We start from the raw sequence: 19,127 nt of genomic DNA, 5'->3' as shown, positions 1-19,127 counted from the left end.
CAGTTTTTGTTTAAATACACTGATGCTTGTCTACGTGCATCTTCTCTCAGGACTTGTAACTGTTGAGTTGGAGATTATAAGAGAAGTCTAGGGGGTTAAAGGTCTGTTTTTGTCACCTTTCCCTGCCCAGTTTGATTATTCCCTTCAGTCAAAACCAGTACCTGTGTTCTTAAAGTCAGTCTCAGTCACGTGTCCTTGACTCCTACGTTTGCATTCTTGGAAAATGGGTGCAACCGAGGAACAGGATTTCAGGACCTTCTAAGACATTTCAGGATCCCCTGCTCTGTTCTTTTCAGAATGCTTAGGATATCTCTGAAAAATCTTGTATGTCTTACATATCCTGCAAAATGAATAAGTAGGAAAATAAAACACACTCATTCGATCTATTCTAAAAGGAATATTGTGGTTTTGTCACATTAAAGTGTCTAATTACAAATAGTTTTGAATTTTCAGCTTGAGGAGCTTGTCTTACCGTCGTTTATTCCCTCAGACACACATTATTAAGTTAGGAGGATAATGGGGGTTGGAGACATTAAGGTCAAAATCCTTAAACTGAAATGCCTATAGTCAGTTGTTAGGCAACTGAATTAGAACTGTCATATATCCAGAAGGAAGCTATCAAGAGTACCCTTTGATAGCAAAGCTAGCTTTCCAATTTTTCACAAATATTTGCCTCTATTATACTTATCTCTATATTAAATTTCATTGTGTTTTGCAAAAATAGAGTTTCTAAAGTTTTCAATATTTTACCAGCTTAGTAGAAAACAGCTTACAGTAAAACCATGGTGAATGGAACTGTGAATGAATGAAAGTATTGTTTACAGGATCAGGCTTGTCCTTCTTCATATGTTTGATTTTTATTTGGCACTAATAGTATAGGTATCATAATAGTATAGTATATATAGTATAGGTATCATAAAATACAGCCCATAACAGTAATATTAAAATAATTTGGGAAATAATTTTATTTCCTGCCTAAGGATATGTATAGATTACTTTTACACAATAAAGTGTTTGCAGAGTTGTCTAAATTTCAGTCTAATCATTTTTATGTAGTATTTATGTAGTATTTCTGTAGCTTTCCAAGACAATTGCTGATACTGGGTCAAGCAGTAATACACCGAATTTCATATCCTCGTTCTTATAAGGTTTATCTGTATGTTTCAGGAATTCCTGCGTCACTTAGCTGGTGCTGGAATGCAGGTGATGCAGTTGCATTTGTGTCCCACAGAGGTCCGTTGTACATTTGGACTATCTCAGTACCTGACAGCGGGGTAACTGTGCATAAAGAAGCACATAGTTTCTTGTCCGATATCAGTCTGTTCAGATGGCATCCAAAGAAAAAAGGAAAGGTAGTATTTGGACATACTGATGGAAGCCTCTCTCTTTTTCAGCCAGGTAAAAACTGATATGGTAAAATATTTGGTATCTCTTGTCTCTGTATATGTCTGTACTTTTTCATTTGGGCTTTGTAATGTATGTACATACAAAAAATTTGTTCTTAGTTCATAGTATCCTTCCATATCACAAAAATATATTTTCTTAGATAGAGAGCACAGAGCATTTTCTTTGTATCGTCTCCCTTTTGTGACCAAGATAACAATGCAGCTTTTTACAAGTACAGTAAACTGTTTTATTAGGGAATGATAGCAGCCATGATATTCTACTGAACTAAGTTTCCCAGCAAATGTGTTCTCAATGGACTGACTTGAATCTTTTGCTTAGGCTCTTTGAAAGAATACAGACCAATCTTAGTTTTCATTTAACTTGCTTTCTTTACACTATTAGAAAAGACCGAAGATTTTTTTTAGCTAAAAACGTAGATGTGTTTAAGAATATATCATGAAAATTTTGATCGACAGATAAATGCATTAAAACAATTTTCAAAATTAGGTAACATTTAAAAATAGATTGTATTGCTGTAATAAAATGTAAGTACCATTACTATGGTTACTCTTTTATAAACAACTTTAATATGTGTCTTAACTTGGATAAGCCTACATTTTCAGTTATATATAAATGTTATCTATTTTATCAACTACAGGTTTCTAGTTTGCAATTTATAGTCAAAATTCACCTGACTTTTGTAATTGATATCTTTTGAAAAATAACAATACATGGAAGAAAGTGGTATCAAGAGTATGAGTATAGGCCTTTTATTAAAAAAAGGGGGGGGGGCAAAGAGTTGGTGCTTTTCAATAAGGAATAGAAAGCTAATTTTTTGCTTTGAGACTGAAGTTCAGCCCTCTTCTACCTCATGTCAAAATGTGTAAAATGACTTGTTACTGGACCAGAACCTAGTTTATCACTAAGTGAAATAAATTTTAAAAAAACCAAACTTATTTCTTACTTTTAAAGGTTTCAGTCCTTTTGTAGGATATCCTACAGAACACTATCTTGAGAGAACCTGAACATCCACAAGTTCCTCTTCATAGCTTCAAAGTTCAGTGTGATTGACTCTAGTCTTTCTATTAAAGTGTGAGTCACTGCATAGTTAGCAGGCTACACAATTTTTTTCATTATTGTTATCTACTAAGGTTTTTCTTTCATGGCTTTTCTTTTTATTAACTCCAGACTGTCTGTTAATGGAGCAGAACATTTAGTGTGAATAAAAAATATGCAAGAATTTAAAATTAGTACCCTATTTTTAAAGAAATACAGTGCAGTCATGTAGATCCAAATGTTCTGTATTAGTTTATCTCCATTTGTTCTTAAAATAAGCACACTGTGACTCAGTTGCATGATTCATAGTGCGGATGTCTTCTTTTAATGGAAAATCAAATTTAGCAGATAAGGTTTCCATGAGCTTTACTTCTGGAATCTTTTGTGAGGAACAGATAAAACTGAATAGCTCCTAGATATCCATACTTTCCCATCAGCTGATTGTGCTTTCTTGGGACTGAAGTGTTTGAGCATGACAGGCTTTGAACACTCAAGGATTCTTTGCCTTTAGTTGTTGTAAAGCTAACTGGAAAATGACAGTTCTGCTTTGTTGTCAGTTCTTAGTTTTCATTTGAATATTGATTTTTAGTCAACGAAAAAAATCTTAGCTGAAATTTAAGCAAGGAGACATTGTTAAAAAAGTGAGAATCCCCAAATTTTTGGCAAATTTAAAGCAGCTATTATATTTTTGATGTTATTCCTGTTGTTATGCCTGATAGATACTTCATATATGGAGTGCTTTTTCTCTAGAAAATCATAGTGAGAGTTATTTTAGTGTTAAGAATGTTCCCTAGTGAACAAAAACTTTTCAGCATTTTTTTTTTAGTATGTATCAGAGTAGGCTTCGTTCTACATCAATCATTAAGAAATACAGGTAGGTCTTGGCATTTATCATAATATGACAAATTAATTGGATTCTTCATTATTAAAATTGAAAATTAGATTAAAAATTGAATAATTGAAGATGTCAATTCCTTGTTTCTAGAAAATGGGTACAAAATTGTGTTGTTTTGGGTTTTTTAAATACAAGATCACAACTTCAGAACTACAGATCTATGTTATTAATTACTCATTTAGACTGTACATTTTCTTATAAAACTAAGACTCAGCTCTGTCTAAAAAAAGGAAAACAAAACAAGGGAAATGAGCATGATGTTAAAAATCGTGGTTCTTGATAGCATGGATCATCAAGTGAAATAGTCTTCTTTTAGGCAGGTGTCAAGCGAGATATTTAATGGCATGTTCTGGCTTCCGAATCTATGATCACTTCATAATTGCACACAGTTTTGAGTAAGAAAATAGTCTAAACACAGTTGTTCATACACATTTTTTTGACTGCCACATTCTTTTTTCTAGTTCATGCTGCCTTTATTTTGTCTGTGTTTACTGAGGTATGCAGATTTACCTCTGCTCGAAAGGCTTGTATTTTAGGCTGTGCTGCAGGCCTTTACTCATGGAAATCGTTAGGACAATGTATATGATTTAATATACATTTTTTTAGTATAAAATTATGTTAATAAACCTGACAGCTGTTTCTATTTTCTAATGGAGCCAGAAATGCTTTAAGTCAAATATTGCAAAACAGCTTCACTAATTTCACGGGTGCATACAGTAGAGCAGGCTACTAAAAAGTTCAGGGAGAGATAAAAATGGTGTTTGCAAACCTTGTAACTATTTTAAAGAATATACTTGATTTCATGTTGAAATAATCTGTTTTCTTGTGCCCTCAAAGGTTCTAAAAATCAGAAACATGTCTTAAGACCAGAGTCTCTTGAAGGAACAGATGAAGAGGATCCAATTACAGCGCTGGAGTGGGACCCTTTGTCAACTGACTACCTTCTTGTTGCTAATTTGCATAATGGTATTCGACTAGTTGATTCTGAATCTCTGTCCTGTATCACAACTTTCAATTTTCCCAGTGCAGTAGCATCTGTTCAGTGTTTAGCCTGGGTTTCTAGTGCACCTGGAATGTTCATAACTGGAGGTAAGCCTTTTATTTCCTGATATATACAAAGGTAATAAGTATCGGACTGAGTCTTTCTGTTTCTTAACATTTCTACAAATGAAAGCATAGAATCATAGAATAGTTAGGGTTGGAAAGGACCTTAAGATCACCTAGTTCCAACCCCCCTGCTTTGTACCAAAAAACCCCAACCATAAAACTGTAGAAAAGAACAGAATACTGCACTGAGCAATTCTTACTTACTTTGTTTGTTGTGTACGGAAACAAAATGACTTCTTTAAACTTTTTTTTTTATACTAAATAATATTTTCCTCATGCACACTTTAGCAACAAATATGAGAGTTACTTAGGGAACAGGAATAAAAATGTGTTGTACTAGCAGATATCACTTCTTGATCCTCTGCTTTTCTTCCCCAATTTTCAGAAGGGTTTGGTTTTGTTGGTTTTTCTTAAATCTACTTCCTGCCTCTTTTCTACACCATAGACATTAACAGTCAGGTTGAACTAATGAATAAAGAAAGTGAGTCTGTCAGAATACATTCTAATGAAAGAGGTCCCATAAAGTTTATCTACTGAAGCTTAAATAATGTGAATGATTATTGTTGTTAATTGTGATATTACAATGGAGGTGACAGCGTCTGGTTACAAAATGAATCTTAGGATTCTAAGTTCTATTCGTTGTATTTTTGCTTAAATCAGTCCTTTAACCACATACTTCTGTGTACAGAAAAAAACAAATAAATTAAAAAACAAAAAAAAGGGTTTGTATGGTGGTTTATTGTTTCGGGGTTTTTTTTCCAAATCTCAGATTCTCAGGTTGGTGTGTTACGTGTTTGGAATGTGTCACATGCAACACCTATAGACAATTTTAAACTGAAGAAAACTGGCTTCCATGGTTTGCATGTACTAAGTTCTCCTCCAAAGAAAAAGTGTGAGTATAACTTTGGTTGTAACTCATTGCAGTGGCTGCAAGTTAAGAAAATTTGTTCGTGAATCTTGTTATATCTGAGTTGATCTCTGTAGGTTTGTGTTGGCCCTGTAGTTCTTAATTAAACAAAGTATCCTCAGGTGCCAGTGGGCTAGACAAATGTGTATAGGATAAAGCACTTTGTAAGGTCCTTCTTCAGTAAGCCAGGCTTCATACGGGAATTCTTTTGTTCTTAATCTTATTGGAATAAAAGGCATTGTACTCTTTATAATTGTTACTAATGTTAAATGAAAAAATAAAATAATAATCTTATCTGTTTATATCTTTTGCTTTATTTTGCGAAGCATGTTCATCACAGCGTCCTACTAAAAATCACTATACGTCCTCAACAAGTGAGGCTATTCCTCCTCCAACTTTAACCCAAAACCAAGCATTTTCTCTTCCTCCTGGTCACGCTGTCTGTTGCTTCATGGATGGTGGAGTAGGACTTTATGACATGGGAGCCAGAAAGTGGGATTTCCTTAGAGATTTGGTATGTTTCATCTGTGTCTTTGGAATGGGAGTTTATTTGTCTTATATGCTCTCTTCTACCGGCAAAAAATGGAGAATGAAGTCAAGTTAAATTCTACAAATACGTATCTTGGAAAACAAGCAATTGAAATGTGTCATTTCTAATGGATTGATGTTTAAACTGCAATAGAACATAGACTGTATTTAGAAATACAAAAAACTGAGTGGAATATTAGAAAACTTATAAAACATGATCAACACACAAAGCTTTACTTTTTAGTCTGATACATCTACCTAAAGGTCAAAATTATTTTTGTTTTAAATAATTAAATAGTTTGGGGGTCGGGGGGGGTCAGCTAAACTTTTTAATTTTATTTTTTAGCAACTCAGTACCAGTGGAAGATGCTAACAAGTCCCTGGCATTGCATATGCTGTTGTTTCAGGGCAGAATTTTTCTGTCTTTAATAATGATCTATGAAAGAGTGTTATAGACCAAGATATTTTATGCCTTTTAATTTTGACTGGTGAGCCATAATGTACAGATTTTCTGGAATTCATAATTAACTTGACAGGTTATAATACGATTTATCTTAAAGTTTGATCTAGAGTTGGACTTCTGAAAAAAATCAAATGTAATAAAAATGGATTAAATATTTGTTTCATTTAAGGGACATGTTGAGACCATCTTTGATTGCAAATTCAAACCTGATAACCCTGATCTTCTTGCTACAGCTTCATTTGATGGCACAATAAAAGTTTGGGACATAAATACTTTAACAGCGGTTTACACATCTCCTGGTAATGAGGGGGTTATTTATTCCATTTCTTGGGCTCCAGGTAAGAATATTTTGCTGTAAGTGTAAATGTTCTATGAATTAGCATTGACTAGCAAAATTTCTGTTATAAAAGTATTAGTTGTATCTTCTAAGGTTTAAACATAACTGAACTATTATCTGTGAAACCTGTATAATTCAGTGGTTCAAACCGTATTGAGGCTTGTGTTTATAAGGAATGATCTTAGTATTTCATACTGAGTCAGAATGGAGGGAGAAAAATCTCCAGAACCTTTCTAGCATTACATTATGCAAATGATGAAAAGGTTTTTTTTGTGTGTGGGAAGGAATCCAGATTCTATTTTGTGCTGAAAAAGTGGAAGGTATGCATTTAGTTCTTTCTCTTCCTTCTTTGTCTAGGATTCTAATCACTGAAGAGCTCTGCTTTTACTTTATTAGAATAAAGAATACCTTTTCTCCAAAACAGCTACATTTTCTTAGAGAAGTCACTGAAGTCAGTGGGAAATTTTCTTCTTAAAATTGTTCAGCAACCCACTTAGATGAACCTGGGACTGATAGTTATTAGTATTACAATAGCTGATGACAGGTAGGCTTTCTTAGATGCATTTTTTGAAAAGTCTAAATAATTCAGCTCATTGCCTTTCTCTCCTATGCTTTTTAAAAAATAATAGCTGACAGGAAAAAAATATTGTGATGGAAAGCTTAATGTAGTCTGCACATGTGAAATGAATTTGCACTTCCTTCAGTTTAGATTCTCTTGCACCTTGTTCCTCTTCACAGATGATTTGTCTTGCTATATGGCAATTATGGCAATATGAAATATGGTGTTTTGTGTTATTTTGTTTTGAAATTTAAATTCAGTTTGTAGTAGTATCTCACATTGAGAGAATAGTTTGTTCACTGGAGAGGTGCTTTTCAAGTCTTGCGTTCTGATTCTTTATTAGTTTTTTAAAGTAAATTTAAATTAATTGTAAGCATGTGCTTCAACTTGAGATCCTTACCATCCTGTCCAACAGTTCCTGTCCATCCCAGACAGAACTTTTCTTGCTTCTTTTACATCCCCTGCTCCTAGAAGGTTCCCTGTGCTTTATTCCTAATATATAATCCAATGCATGCTACCATTTGTATTTGGCCTCAAAAGACCTTTGAACATAGTGTTTACGCACTTTTTCTTTTTCTTTTTTTTCTTCCCTATCATTCTCCAACCTGAATCTCTTTCCATCTTACATATGTACCTTCCTAGACTTCTCTTGCAGTTTGCCTTTTCCACCTCTGAAGTGTGTGGTATAAAATAACAGTCAAAACTTTTATATAAATATACCTTAAAGCTATCTAAGAAAAGTGTAGCTATATTGGGATAGAGGGTCATTGTGATGAGGAAGATTCAGTGGCTTTTGGATTAAGCTTGAATTTAGTTCTCATTTTCTCACTATGGAGTCATATATTTAGATTTTCTGCCCTGTAGAGTGTGGTTACAGATTTGGGTACACTCTTAATGGGCCTAGGTGCCGTAGGGGTGCAAGATTAAGAAAACCGTGGCCTGGTTTTGTCTGGGATAGAGTTAATTTTCTTCTTTGTAGCTGGTACAGTGCTGTTTTGGATTTAGTCTGAGAATAATGCCAATAACATTCTGATGTTTTAGTTGTTGCTTAGTAGCGCTTACCCTTATCCAGGACTTTTCAGTGTCTCATGTTCTGCCAGTGAGGAGGGACACAAGAAGCCTGGAGGAAGCAGAGACAGGACACCTGACCCAAACTAGCCAAAGGGTTATTCCATACCACAGCACATCATGCCCAGTATAGAAACTGGGGGGAATTGAGCGGGAGGGGCCTATCGCTGCTTGGGTCAGGCTGGGTATTGGTCAGTGGGTGGCGAGCAATTGTATTGTGCATCACTTGTGTTTCTTGGGGTTTATTCCTCTCTATCTTTTTATTTTCTATAATTATTATTAATATTACATGTGTTTCTTGGGGTTTTTCTCTCTATATCTTTCCCCCCCCCCACTATTATTATTATTGCATTTTAATTTATTTCAATTATTAAACTGTTTTATCTCAATCCATGGGGGAAGAGGAGGGAGGGTGAGCAAGCAGCTGTGCAGTACTTAGTTGCCGATTGGGGTTAAGCCACAACGTATGTCCTGATCTTCATCGTTTGTCTTAGTATGTAGGGAACTTTAACAGAAGATGCTTTAGTTGCTACAACTTTTCAGCTTGACACATTGAAATTGTATCTCTTTTTCAGTTTGAGTCATATACATCATGGACATTCCTTTTTTTGTCACCTTAACTGCAAGACTTTCAGCAAGCATTGAGAATACTTTTTACAACAATAGACCTTTTATTTTGTCCTTTCCTCAAAATAGGAATGTAGAAAAGCAGGCTTTTGTTGAAATTGATATTTGTGACAGTAACAAATGATGGCCTTAAAATATGAAAATCTCTTGTTTACGTGCTTTTGATTTCTTCTGTTTATATTAATTTTCTAGAACTTAAAGTAGAAACACATTAGTCAGATAATATAGAATCATAGAATCATAGAATCGTAAGGGTTGGAAAGGACCTTAAGATCATCTAGTTCCAAACCCCCTGCCATGGGCAGGGACACCTTGCCCTAAACCACGTGGTCCAAGGCTCTGTCCAGCCTGGCCTTGAACACCGCCAGGGATGGAGCATCCACAACCTCCCTGGGCAACCCATTCCAGTGCTTCACCACCCTCACTGTAAAGAACTTCTTCCTTATATCTAATCTAAACTTCCCCTGTTTAAGTTTGAACCCATTACCCCTTGTCCTACCACTACAGTCCCTAAGGAAGAGTCCCTCCCCAACATCCTTGTAGACCCCCTTCAGATACTGGAAGGCTGCTCTGAGGTCTCCACGCAGCCTTCTCTTCTCCAGGCTGAACAGCCCCAACTCTCTCAGCCTGTCTTCATACGGGAGGTGCTCCAGCCCTCTTATCATCCTCGTGGCCCTCCTCTGGACTCGCTCCAACAGCTCCATGTCCTTTTTATGTTGAGGACACCAGAACTGTACGCAGTACTCCAAGTGAGGTCTCACAAGAGCAGAGTAGAGGGGCAGGATCACCTCCTTCGACCTGCTGGTCACGCTTCTTTTGATGCAGCCCAGGATACGGTTGGCTTTCTGGGCTGCAAGGGCACACTGCTGGCTCATGTTAAGCTTCTCGTCAACCAACACCCCCAAGTCCTTTTCTGCAGGGCTGCTCTGAATCTCTTCTCTGCCCAACCTGTAGCAGTGCCTGGGATTGCCCTGACCCAGGTGTAGGACCTTACACTTGGCTTGGTTAAACTTCATAAGGTTGGCATCAGCCCACCTCACAAGCATGTAGAGGTCCCTCTGGATGGCATCCCTTCCCTCCAGCGTATCAACCGAACCACACAGCTTGGTGTTGTTGGCAAACTTGCTGAGGGCGCGCTTAATCCCACTGTCCATGTCGCCGACAAAGATGTTGGACAGGACTGGTCCCAAAACCGATCCCTGAGGGACACCACTCGTTACAGGTTTCCAACTGGACATCGAGCCATTTACCACAACTCTTCACGTGCGGCCATCGAGCCAGTTTTTTATCCACCGAGTGGTCCATCTATCAAATTGATGTCTCTCCAATTTAGAGACAAGGATGTCGTGTGGGACCTTGTCGAACGCTTTGCACAAGTCCAGGTAGATGACATCAACTGCTCTGCCCCTGTCCATCAGTTCCGTGGCTCCATCATAGAAGGCCACCAAATTGGTCAGGCAGGATTTGCCCTTAGTGAAGCCATGTTGGCTGTCACCAACCACCTTGTTGTTTTTCATGTGCCTTAGCGTGTTTTCCAGGAGAAACTGTTCCAAGATTTTGCCAGGCACAGAGGTGAGACTGACTGGTCTGTAGTTCCCCGGGTCTTCCACCTTCCCCTTCTTGAAAATGGGGGTTATATTACCCTTCTTCCAGTCATCGGGAACTTCACCTGACTGCCAGGATTTTTCAAATATGATGGACAGTGGTTTAGCAACTTCATTCGTCAGCTCCTTCAGGACCCGTGGATGGATTTCATCAGGTCCCATGGACTTGTGCACGTTCAGGTTCTTAAGATGGTCTCGAACCTGATCCTCTCCTACAGTGGGCCTAAGGTCTTCATTCTCACAGTCCCTGCATTTGCTTTCCAAGACTTTCGTGGTGTGGTCAGAGCATTTGCTGGTGAAGACTGAGGCAAAGAAGTCATTAAGAACCTCAGCCTTCTCCAAATCCATGGTAGCCAGTTCTCCTGATAGCTTCTGGAGAGGGCCCACATTGTCCCTAGTCTGTCTTTTATTTGCTACGTATCTATAGAATCCTTTCCTGTTATCTTTTACATCCCTTGCCAAACTTAATTCTAGCTGGGCCTTAGCTTTCCTAACCTGGTCCCTAGCTTCTCGGGCAATGCTCCTATATTCTTCCCAGGCCGCCTGTCCTCGCTTCCACCTTCTATACACTTCTTTTTTCCCCCTAAGTTTCCTCAGCAGCTCCTTGTCCATCCATGGAGGTCTCCTGGCCCTCCTGCTGCACTTTCTTCTAGTCGGGATGCAACACTCTTGAGCACGTAGCAGGTGATCCTTGAATATCGACCAGCAGTCTTGGGCCCCCCTGCCCTCTAGGACTGTATCCCATGAAACCTTACTAAGGAGGTTCCTGAAGAGGCCAAAGTCTGCTTTCTTGAAGTCCAGGGCAGTGAGCTTGCTGCATGCTCTTCTCACCGTCCTGAGGATCTCAAACTCAACCATCTCGTGATCACTAGAGCCAAGGCTGCCCTGGAGTGTCACATTTCCAACCAGTCCCTCCCTGTTGGTGAGCACAAGGTCCAGCATGGCACCTTTCCTCGTCAGCTCTTCTATTGCTTGAAAGAGGAAGTTGTCTTCCACACAATCGAGGAACCTCCTGGATTGCTTGTGCCGGGCCGTACCGTCCCTCCAACAGATGTCAGGATGGTTGAAGTCCCCCATGAGGACAAGGGCCTGCGAGCGTGAGGCTGCTCCTATCTGTCTGTAGAGCGCTTCATCCACAGAGTCCTCTTGATCAGGCGGCCTGTAACAGATCCCCACCGTAATGTCCCCCATTGCTGTTCTCCCTTTGATCCTGACTCACAAACACTCTGTTACCTCATCACCCATCCCCAGACAGAGTTCCATACTCTCCAGCCTATCACTGACATAGATAGCAACGCCCCCTCCCTGTCTGCCTGGCCTGTCTTTTCTAAACAGCCTGTAACCTTCCATTCCGACACTCCAGTCACAGGAGCCATCCCACCATGTTTCTGTGATACCAATGACATCATATTCCCGTAGCCTTGCACGCATCTCTAATTTCTCTTGCTTGTTCCCCATACTGCGGGCGTTTGTATAGAGGCACCTTAGCCGAGCTCCAAATGCAGCCGACTCAATGGCTGGGGCAGCTGGAACATCTCTACATCACTCCAAGCACTTATTACAGGTGCTGGCAACTGACCAGGAGTGTTGGGATGGATCAATGCTCCCCTCCCCCAACACATCTAGTTTAAAGCTTTCTTGACCAGCCTGGCAAGCCTCCTACCAAAACAGCTCTTCCCCTTCTTTGTCAGACCAGCTCCACCAGCCTCCAGTAGATCTGGCCTCCCAAATAGAGCCCCATGTTCTAAATAGCCAAACCCCTGCCTATGGCACCACCACTCTAACCATTTATTAACCTGCCAAACGCGCCTAGCTTTTTTAAGGTCCTCCCCTTTGTCCTGGAGAATCAATGAAAAAACTATCTGAGCTCCAGAGCCCCTAACCACCTCTCCCAGGGCTCTGTAGTCCTTCTTAATGTTCTCCAGGCTACTGCTATCTCTATCTCTAGCACCCACATGGACGACTAGAAGGGGGTAATAGTCAGCAGGACTTACTAGAGCAGGCAGCCTCTCAGCAGCATCCCTGATCCGAGCCCCTGGCAGGCAACACACCTCCCTCGAGACTGGATCAGGCCGGCAGATGAGTGCCTCTGTGCCTTTCAAAGTAGAGTCCCCTACTACTATGACCCTCTGCTTTTTCCTGGAGGCACCAGTAGTGATCCTCTTTACTGGTGCATCAGCAGGATGCTCATTAGGTGTGGTGGGTGCTTTCTCATTAGCCCCCTGCAGAACTGCGAAGCAGTTCTGGGTGGGGACATCAGATTTAGGAGGAAGCCCCTTGCCATTAATTGTCCTCTTCTTCCTTTTTTTGTTCATTTTTCTCGTGACTAATTCCCAGCTTCCTGGGTTGCTGCCCTCCTTCTTTCCTATATGAGCAGTGCCGGACGTTTGCAGCCCCTGTGCAGTTTGGGCCTGGAGCAAGCAGCCCAGCTTCCTCTCAGCTTCCCTGGCATCTTTTAGCTCTCCAACAGCCTCCCGCAGCTCAGCCACCTGCTGCAGGAGGACCTCCACCAGAGCGCACCGAGTGCAGCCCTGTCCATTGCGCACCCTCGCCTCAAGAGACCAGTCAAGGCACTCTCTACACTCCGAGGTCTGCGCTGCAGCCTCCCCTCTCATCGGCTCTGTCTGGGTGCCTGCGCTGGCCACCGCCGGGGCAGAGCTCCCAGAGCGGGCCCTGCTCCGGAGGCGAGTGCTCACCATCCCGCTCGCCCTGCCTGCGCGAACTGCTGCGCAAACTGCCGTGCCACGCCCTGACTGCCGCGCCACGCCCTGTTCGCCGCGCTCCTGGTCGCTCGCGCCCCCTGGGATGGGTTTTTCCCCACTGAGGGCTGGTGCCGTCACTCCTGGCGCCGCCCCCTGTGAGTCAGCTGCTCGCGTCAGCTGAGCTGCCGGCTCCTGGGCAAGTCCTGTCGAGGACTTGAGGCTCCCTCGGTCGCTCTTGCCGCTCCGAACTGAGGCTCCTGGACCCTGTGCTTCCCCCCGCTCCGGTGTTAAAGGCGTCCTCTCTGGAGATACTCACCTTGGCAATTCTTTTAATATTGTGATCTTATATTCATTTAATTCATTGTGATCTTATATTTATTGTGAGATCTTACAAATATTTTTCTCTAAAGGAGATCTGAACTGCATAGCAGGTGCAACATCCAGAAATGGTGGCTTCATCTGGGATGTCCAAAAAGGCAAAATGATAACCAGATTCAGTGAGGTAAGATGAGGTTACTTGTTTTGTCGATATGAAATGTAAGTTAGTCGTTCCCTCTAGTGTCAATAAATAAAGATAGGTCAAAGTTTGTAGGCTTTTAAAAGGTGCTATAATATAAAAATCTATAGAAAGAATTATGTGGATGCCAGCTTATATCTCCTCAGAATGGATTTGTGACATGAGAATGACGAAGCACCACTATTTTAAAATTTGCTGTGATACATGGCAAAATCCTGCCTAAGTCTTAAAAATGTAAATGTGTATGGACATACAAACTTTAAACTGGGTATCAAAATCTAAAATGCTTTTCTGTATTTTCAAACGTAAGGCTCAGAAAAATTTTCACTCTCTGAAGTCTAGACCACTAAAGCTCTATTTTGCAGCACACTAAACAGCATGCCTTGTTCAGAATCTTGCTTTGTGTTACCTGAAATCTATGGAAGCATTCGTAAGTCCTGAAACAGTGGCATAACTGTTATTGGAAGAAGGAGCTATTTAATATATGTAGTATTTTATATTATTTTGTATACTATCTTAGTATATAGCTGCAATCTGAAGATTATACAGACATAATTAACTGTGGCATCAGCATTGGAGGACAAAGGATGCTCATTAAGAAGACAGAGATGGGGGTGGGGAGCAGGCGGAAAACAATTATGCATACATACATACAGGAGTTCCTGAGTTCCAACACTCAGATTTGCACTTGTGCTAGTAAACATTTTTTCTCAAAGGCTTGTCCTGATACATGTCCCACTTAAGTTTTCACATTTCATGCCCACTAACTTCATTATTCCAACAAGTAGCTATAATTTATTCAAGCTTCAGGTTTATATAGTTATGGGTGGCTCATTCTTCAGCTTGACCCGGTTTTGTCTCTTGGATCCTGGATAGTGTGGCAGCTTTACTGTCTCTCCTCTTAGTCCCAGTTTTTTGGACTTGGATTCTCAAATATCCAAGCTATACTGAGGACTCACTGTAATGTGTTTTTGTACAGCATTCTTGACTGGGAGAAAAGGGCTGAAGCCCATAGGAGAATAAAATAAAAAAGATGAGTCAACAGATGAGAGAAAAAGGGGTGAATTATTTCTTATTGATAGGTATTTTGCATTTTTTGAAGCATGGAAAGAATGGAATCTTCTGCATTGCCTGGAGTCATAAAGATTCCAAAAGAATAGCAACCTGCAGCAGTGATGGATTTTGGTGAGTGTTATTGGAAGAAAATAAAAAATTGCTAAATACACTTAAATCAGTAAGCTTTGATAGTACTATTAGTGGTTAATTTGAAAACTTTTCTTGCTGGGCAAAACTTGGATTATATTGATCTCCTGTACTTGTTGGATGTGTTTTTCATGATTTTAAGAAAAAAATAAAGGCAAACAAAATAGTGTCTAAGACACTTTGATAGTGAAGCAGAATATTGATTTTATTTTTAGCCAAGAATATTCTTCTAGGTTTCTTATCTGTAGATATGGAGGACACTTTTCTAAAGGTATCCCACTTTACTTGTCTTTGGCTTAGTGAGGAGTTTTTTTGAGTTTGTCAGTTCTAGGACTAGGAATCTCTATTTTTGAACAAAGTAATTGCAATTCTATTACAGGGGTATAATAGCTTATGGGTAAAACTTGCCCACTGAGACCAATCTTGTATGTATTGTGTTTCAGTACATTTTTAAATCCTTGATCGTTCTTTTTCTCTGCTACCCATGTTATTTCAGCTCAAATATAATAAGAATGAATTTTAGAAAGCAATCAGTCTATTTATTTATTTATTTATAATCCTTAAATCCCTTTGTACCTAAAAACCATAGCTACAACTTAGATTTTGGCCATGAGGATCCTTTCAGGGAGGGAGGTACCTCGTGGACATCTTTACAGTCCTTCTGAAGGAACATGGACTCTGAAGTCCAATTAAATGTTCTGTTGGGAAATGTATAGTTAGCCTTAGTAGTTGAGGGGATGTAAAAATAAAGATTTCATATATTCTTTCCATATACATATTTTTATCTGGCTTATTTGCACAGAATCAAACTTGACTTTTGGATATGCTACTCAGAATGCTTTTTTCCTCATAATATTACATTTTAATTGGTTTCAGTATTATTCGAACCATTGATGGCAAGATTCTTCACAAGTACAAACATCCAGCTGCTGTATTTGGCTGTGATTGGAGTCAAAACAATAAGTAAGTAAAAATTAACCCAAAGATTTGATAATATTTACCATTAAAATTAATTACCAATAAAGTAACACAAAGTTATTTAGAATGTGATTTTTACTGTGATATTAGAGCACTGAAATTGTTTCTGTTCCACTGTAGTATATGTCTGTAGCAGCTCTATATTCTCAGCAGTGTATTTCATTGCCGAGCGTGAACTTACTTAACTCTCAAAAGAGAATCATTTCATATTGACGAGAGATAAAAAAAATATTATCTGACTGAATATATAATAGAAGAAAAAAAAAAAAAGGTCAGGCATTCAATACCAGGAAACTGGGGCTTAGTTTGATTAGATTGACTTCCTTTTAATGACTGCTAAGCTGAAGATATAGCAGGCAACTAAATACACTGTGATATGTGGTAATTTTGCAGATAATTCCTAATGACAAAATGAGAACCTTTTCTCACAAAAAAAACCCCAATCATATGGTAATTCAATCTATTCATAATTGTGTGTTGGGTGCTTGGTCAGAGTGTAGTGCAAATGCTCCCTATTGCAACTAATGGATCTTTATCACGTTTTTTCTGATTTAGTGTATTTTATTGGGTTATCAGTAGTTACATCATGAAGAGACGAAGGTGAAGCAAAAATACACTTTTTTAAAAGTAAACTGCAAAATACACATATTTATTTTTAAACTAAAAAGCCTAAGTACTTTTTATGATTCCTGTGACTGAGGATTTCGCTATTTTTATTTTTCAGAGATATGATAGCTACTGGTTGTGAGGATAAAAATGTTCGTGTTTATTACTTGGCAACCAGCTCTGATCAGCCACTGAAAGTTTTTACAGGGCATACTGCAAAGGTGTTTCATGTACGGTGGTCTCCTCTGAGAGAAGGAATCCTCTGCAGTGGCTCTGATGATGGGTATGTATTTCTGAACTATTAGAAAACTTAAAACTCAAGCAGGATTATTAGAGAAACTTAAGATCTTTAGTAGTACTGGTGATGGTACCTTCAAAAATTCTGTGAATAATAGAATAATCTAAATCTCTGCATTCTTCCAATTCAGGCTGTAGCTTTGCGGTTAGCTTAATGCAGTGTTTGGGCAGCAGGATCATTATCTAAAGTTGTCGCAACTGCTGTAGCAAAGCAACTTTCCCAATGTTTTCCCAAGAGTAGAGTTAGTGGCTGATACATGTTACTCCCAGGAATGATACAAGGATACCACATGCTTACATCATGTCTGAAGATATAGGTGCAGAGGCATTTCCAGAATACAGTCACACTTTGAGGGGAGGAGATCACTGGATAACTTAGTCCTAGGTAAAACAAAGTAAGCAGTCCTTTGAATTTGTCATACTTGCTAACACTCCTGTTCACAGTCAAACTCAGAACAATTTTGGATGACCTGTGTAGCACCTAGGCTGATACAGTACCTAGTTAACAGAATGCAAGGGTCACACGTGAGCTCATATTGCTGTAGGATAATATATATGTAAATATATAAAATGACCTTTTAACTTGTAGATTCTACATTGTGAAGCAAGGCCTATCAAATTGCCCCTTTGCAGCACTGGAGAAACCGTAATAGGTAGCTTTGCTGCCATGAAAGAGCTTTGGTAACTTATTTAATTACATAGTAAAATTTAGCCAGAATTACAATGATCCTTTCAAGAAACTAACTTTTTCTAATTCTGTAGTCTGCTCAATTAGCTGTACCCAGCAATAGCAACTGTTGAAAAGAAAAGGAAATGCTGGAAACTTACTTGTTTAAAAGGGAAGAAGAGTAAGAAAGCTGGTATGAATTCTTCCTCATTACTTGTATAATTTCACAATTCACAAACTGAGAGTTTCACAGTTTAAAAGCCTGTTTGACCACCCTCTCGGTGAAGAAATGCTTCTTAGTGTCCAGTATAGAAGCTTTCTTCTTTTATTCTGTTTCAGTACTGTTCGAATATGGGATTATACACAGGATGCTTGTATAAATGTTCTTAGTGGACATACAGCTCCAGTACGGGGACTGATGTGGAATCCTGAAATTCCTTACCTTCTGGTATCTGGCAGTTGGGACTATACAATTCGAGTCTGGGACACAAGAGATGGAACATGTTTGGACACAGTTTGTGATCATGGTGCAGATGTATATGGTAATATTTTTAAATTTTATTTCTGTATTGAAAGGCATTTTAATATACTGTATAAGATCATTTAATCATATTAGTTCTTAGATAAACTTAATTACTTGACTACGTTTTTAAATGCCCTCTCTACTAGGATTAACGTGTCATCCTAGTCGTCCATTTACTATGGCATCTTGCTCTCGTGACTCCACTGTGAGACTCTGGTCATTGACACCTCTTATAAATCCTCTACAAATAAATATCTTAGCAGATAGATGTTGGGATGAGATTATTGGTAATACAGGTAAGTAGATTGTATATACCATTGTTTTATTTTTCTGTATGTTACTTTATTTTTTTCCTTTTTTCTTATTTTTTCTTTTTTTTTTTTTTTTTTTTTTTAAATTTTGATGTATGTTTGTGTGTGTTAGATCGTGCTGTGGAATCTGGTGCTCCTCCTTTGCTGTGTGGTAAAGTTTCCAGAGATATTAAACAAGATGTGGAAAAAAAAACAGGAAATGCTCGAGTAAAAAAACTAAGGTGGTTTTCAGAATGTTTTACAGTAAGTATTGTGCAAACTTAAGGATGTTGTCAATGTGTGTGACTTTCTTTTCTGAAGTCAGTTCCCAAAAGTGAAATTTTTTTCTTTTCTACCATTTTTTCTTTCTCCTTTTCTTAAAGGAATCTCAGAAATACGCAGAAATCAATTCTGTCTATTAACAGTTCTGCATGTAAAAATGTCCATGACTAAATTCTTTGTCAGTTGTAAACACCAATTTTTCACGAAATGTAATAAGAGGGATAATTTAATTTTCTGTAGGAAAGGTTTGATTTGGCAAGAATTTTCTATTCAAGCAAATAAGATATGTTTTATCAAACTGCATTGGAGTTTTTAATTTTAATCCATCAAAGAGACATCCTCGTTACAGATAAGGTGTGAACTGCCCAAGTGTCTATGTCAGAACCGCTGTATTACCTTCTAGGAGCTGTAGATCTGGGTGACCCATGCCCCAGTACCCATCCCTGTGGTCTACTGCACCGTAATATTTCCTATACATTACTGCAGCATCTCTCTGCAATTGAGTTAAAAATAGAAACTGTCCTG

General features: G+C 38.8%; 1 protein-coding gene across 6 annotated transcripts in view; it reads left to right on the top strand.

Moving 5' to 3' along the window:
• The window catches only part of WDR17 (WD repeat domain 17), a 62,322-nt gene that overhangs the window by 22,429 nt on the left and 20,766 nt on the right, over window positions 1–19,127 (top strand). For 5 of the 6 annotated variants that reach the window (XM_030491904.1, XM_030491902.1, XM_030491903.1 and 2 more), the window contains 12 exons: window positions 1,168–1,398; window positions 4,175–4,426; window positions 5,214–5,336; window positions 5,678–5,865; window positions 6,512–6,680; window positions 13,650–13,741; window positions 14,859–14,941; window positions 15,836–15,922; window positions 16,662–16,826; window positions 17,847–18,049; window positions 18,177–18,326; window positions 18,454–18,584. In XM_030491904.1, coding sequence (XP_030347764.1) covers window positions 1,168–1,398; window positions 4,175–4,426; window positions 5,214–5,336; window positions 5,678–5,865; window positions 6,512–6,680; window positions 13,650–13,741; window positions 14,859–14,941; window positions 15,836–15,922; window positions 16,662–16,826; window positions 17,847–18,049; window positions 18,177–18,326; window positions 18,454–18,584 — 1,874 coding nt within the window. The remainder of the gene's footprint in view (window positions 1–1,167; window positions 1,399–4,174; window positions 4,427–5,213; window positions 5,337–5,677; window positions 5,866–6,511; window positions 6,681–13,649; window positions 13,742–14,858; window positions 14,942–15,835; window positions 15,923–16,661; window positions 16,827–17,846; window positions 18,050–18,176; window positions 18,327–18,453; window positions 18,585–19,127) is intronic. The other variant, XM_030491907.1, reaches the window with a different exon arrangement.

The sequence above is a fragment of the Strigops habroptila genome, chromosome 7, assembly GCF_004027225.2.
Source record: "Strigops habroptila isolate Jane chromosome 7, bStrHab1.2.pri, whole genome shotgun sequence".
Lineage (NCBI taxonomy): Eukaryota > Metazoa > Chordata > Aves > Psittaciformes > Psittacidae > Strigops > Strigops habroptila.
This window is presented reverse-complemented; position numbering and strand designations above follow the sequence as displayed.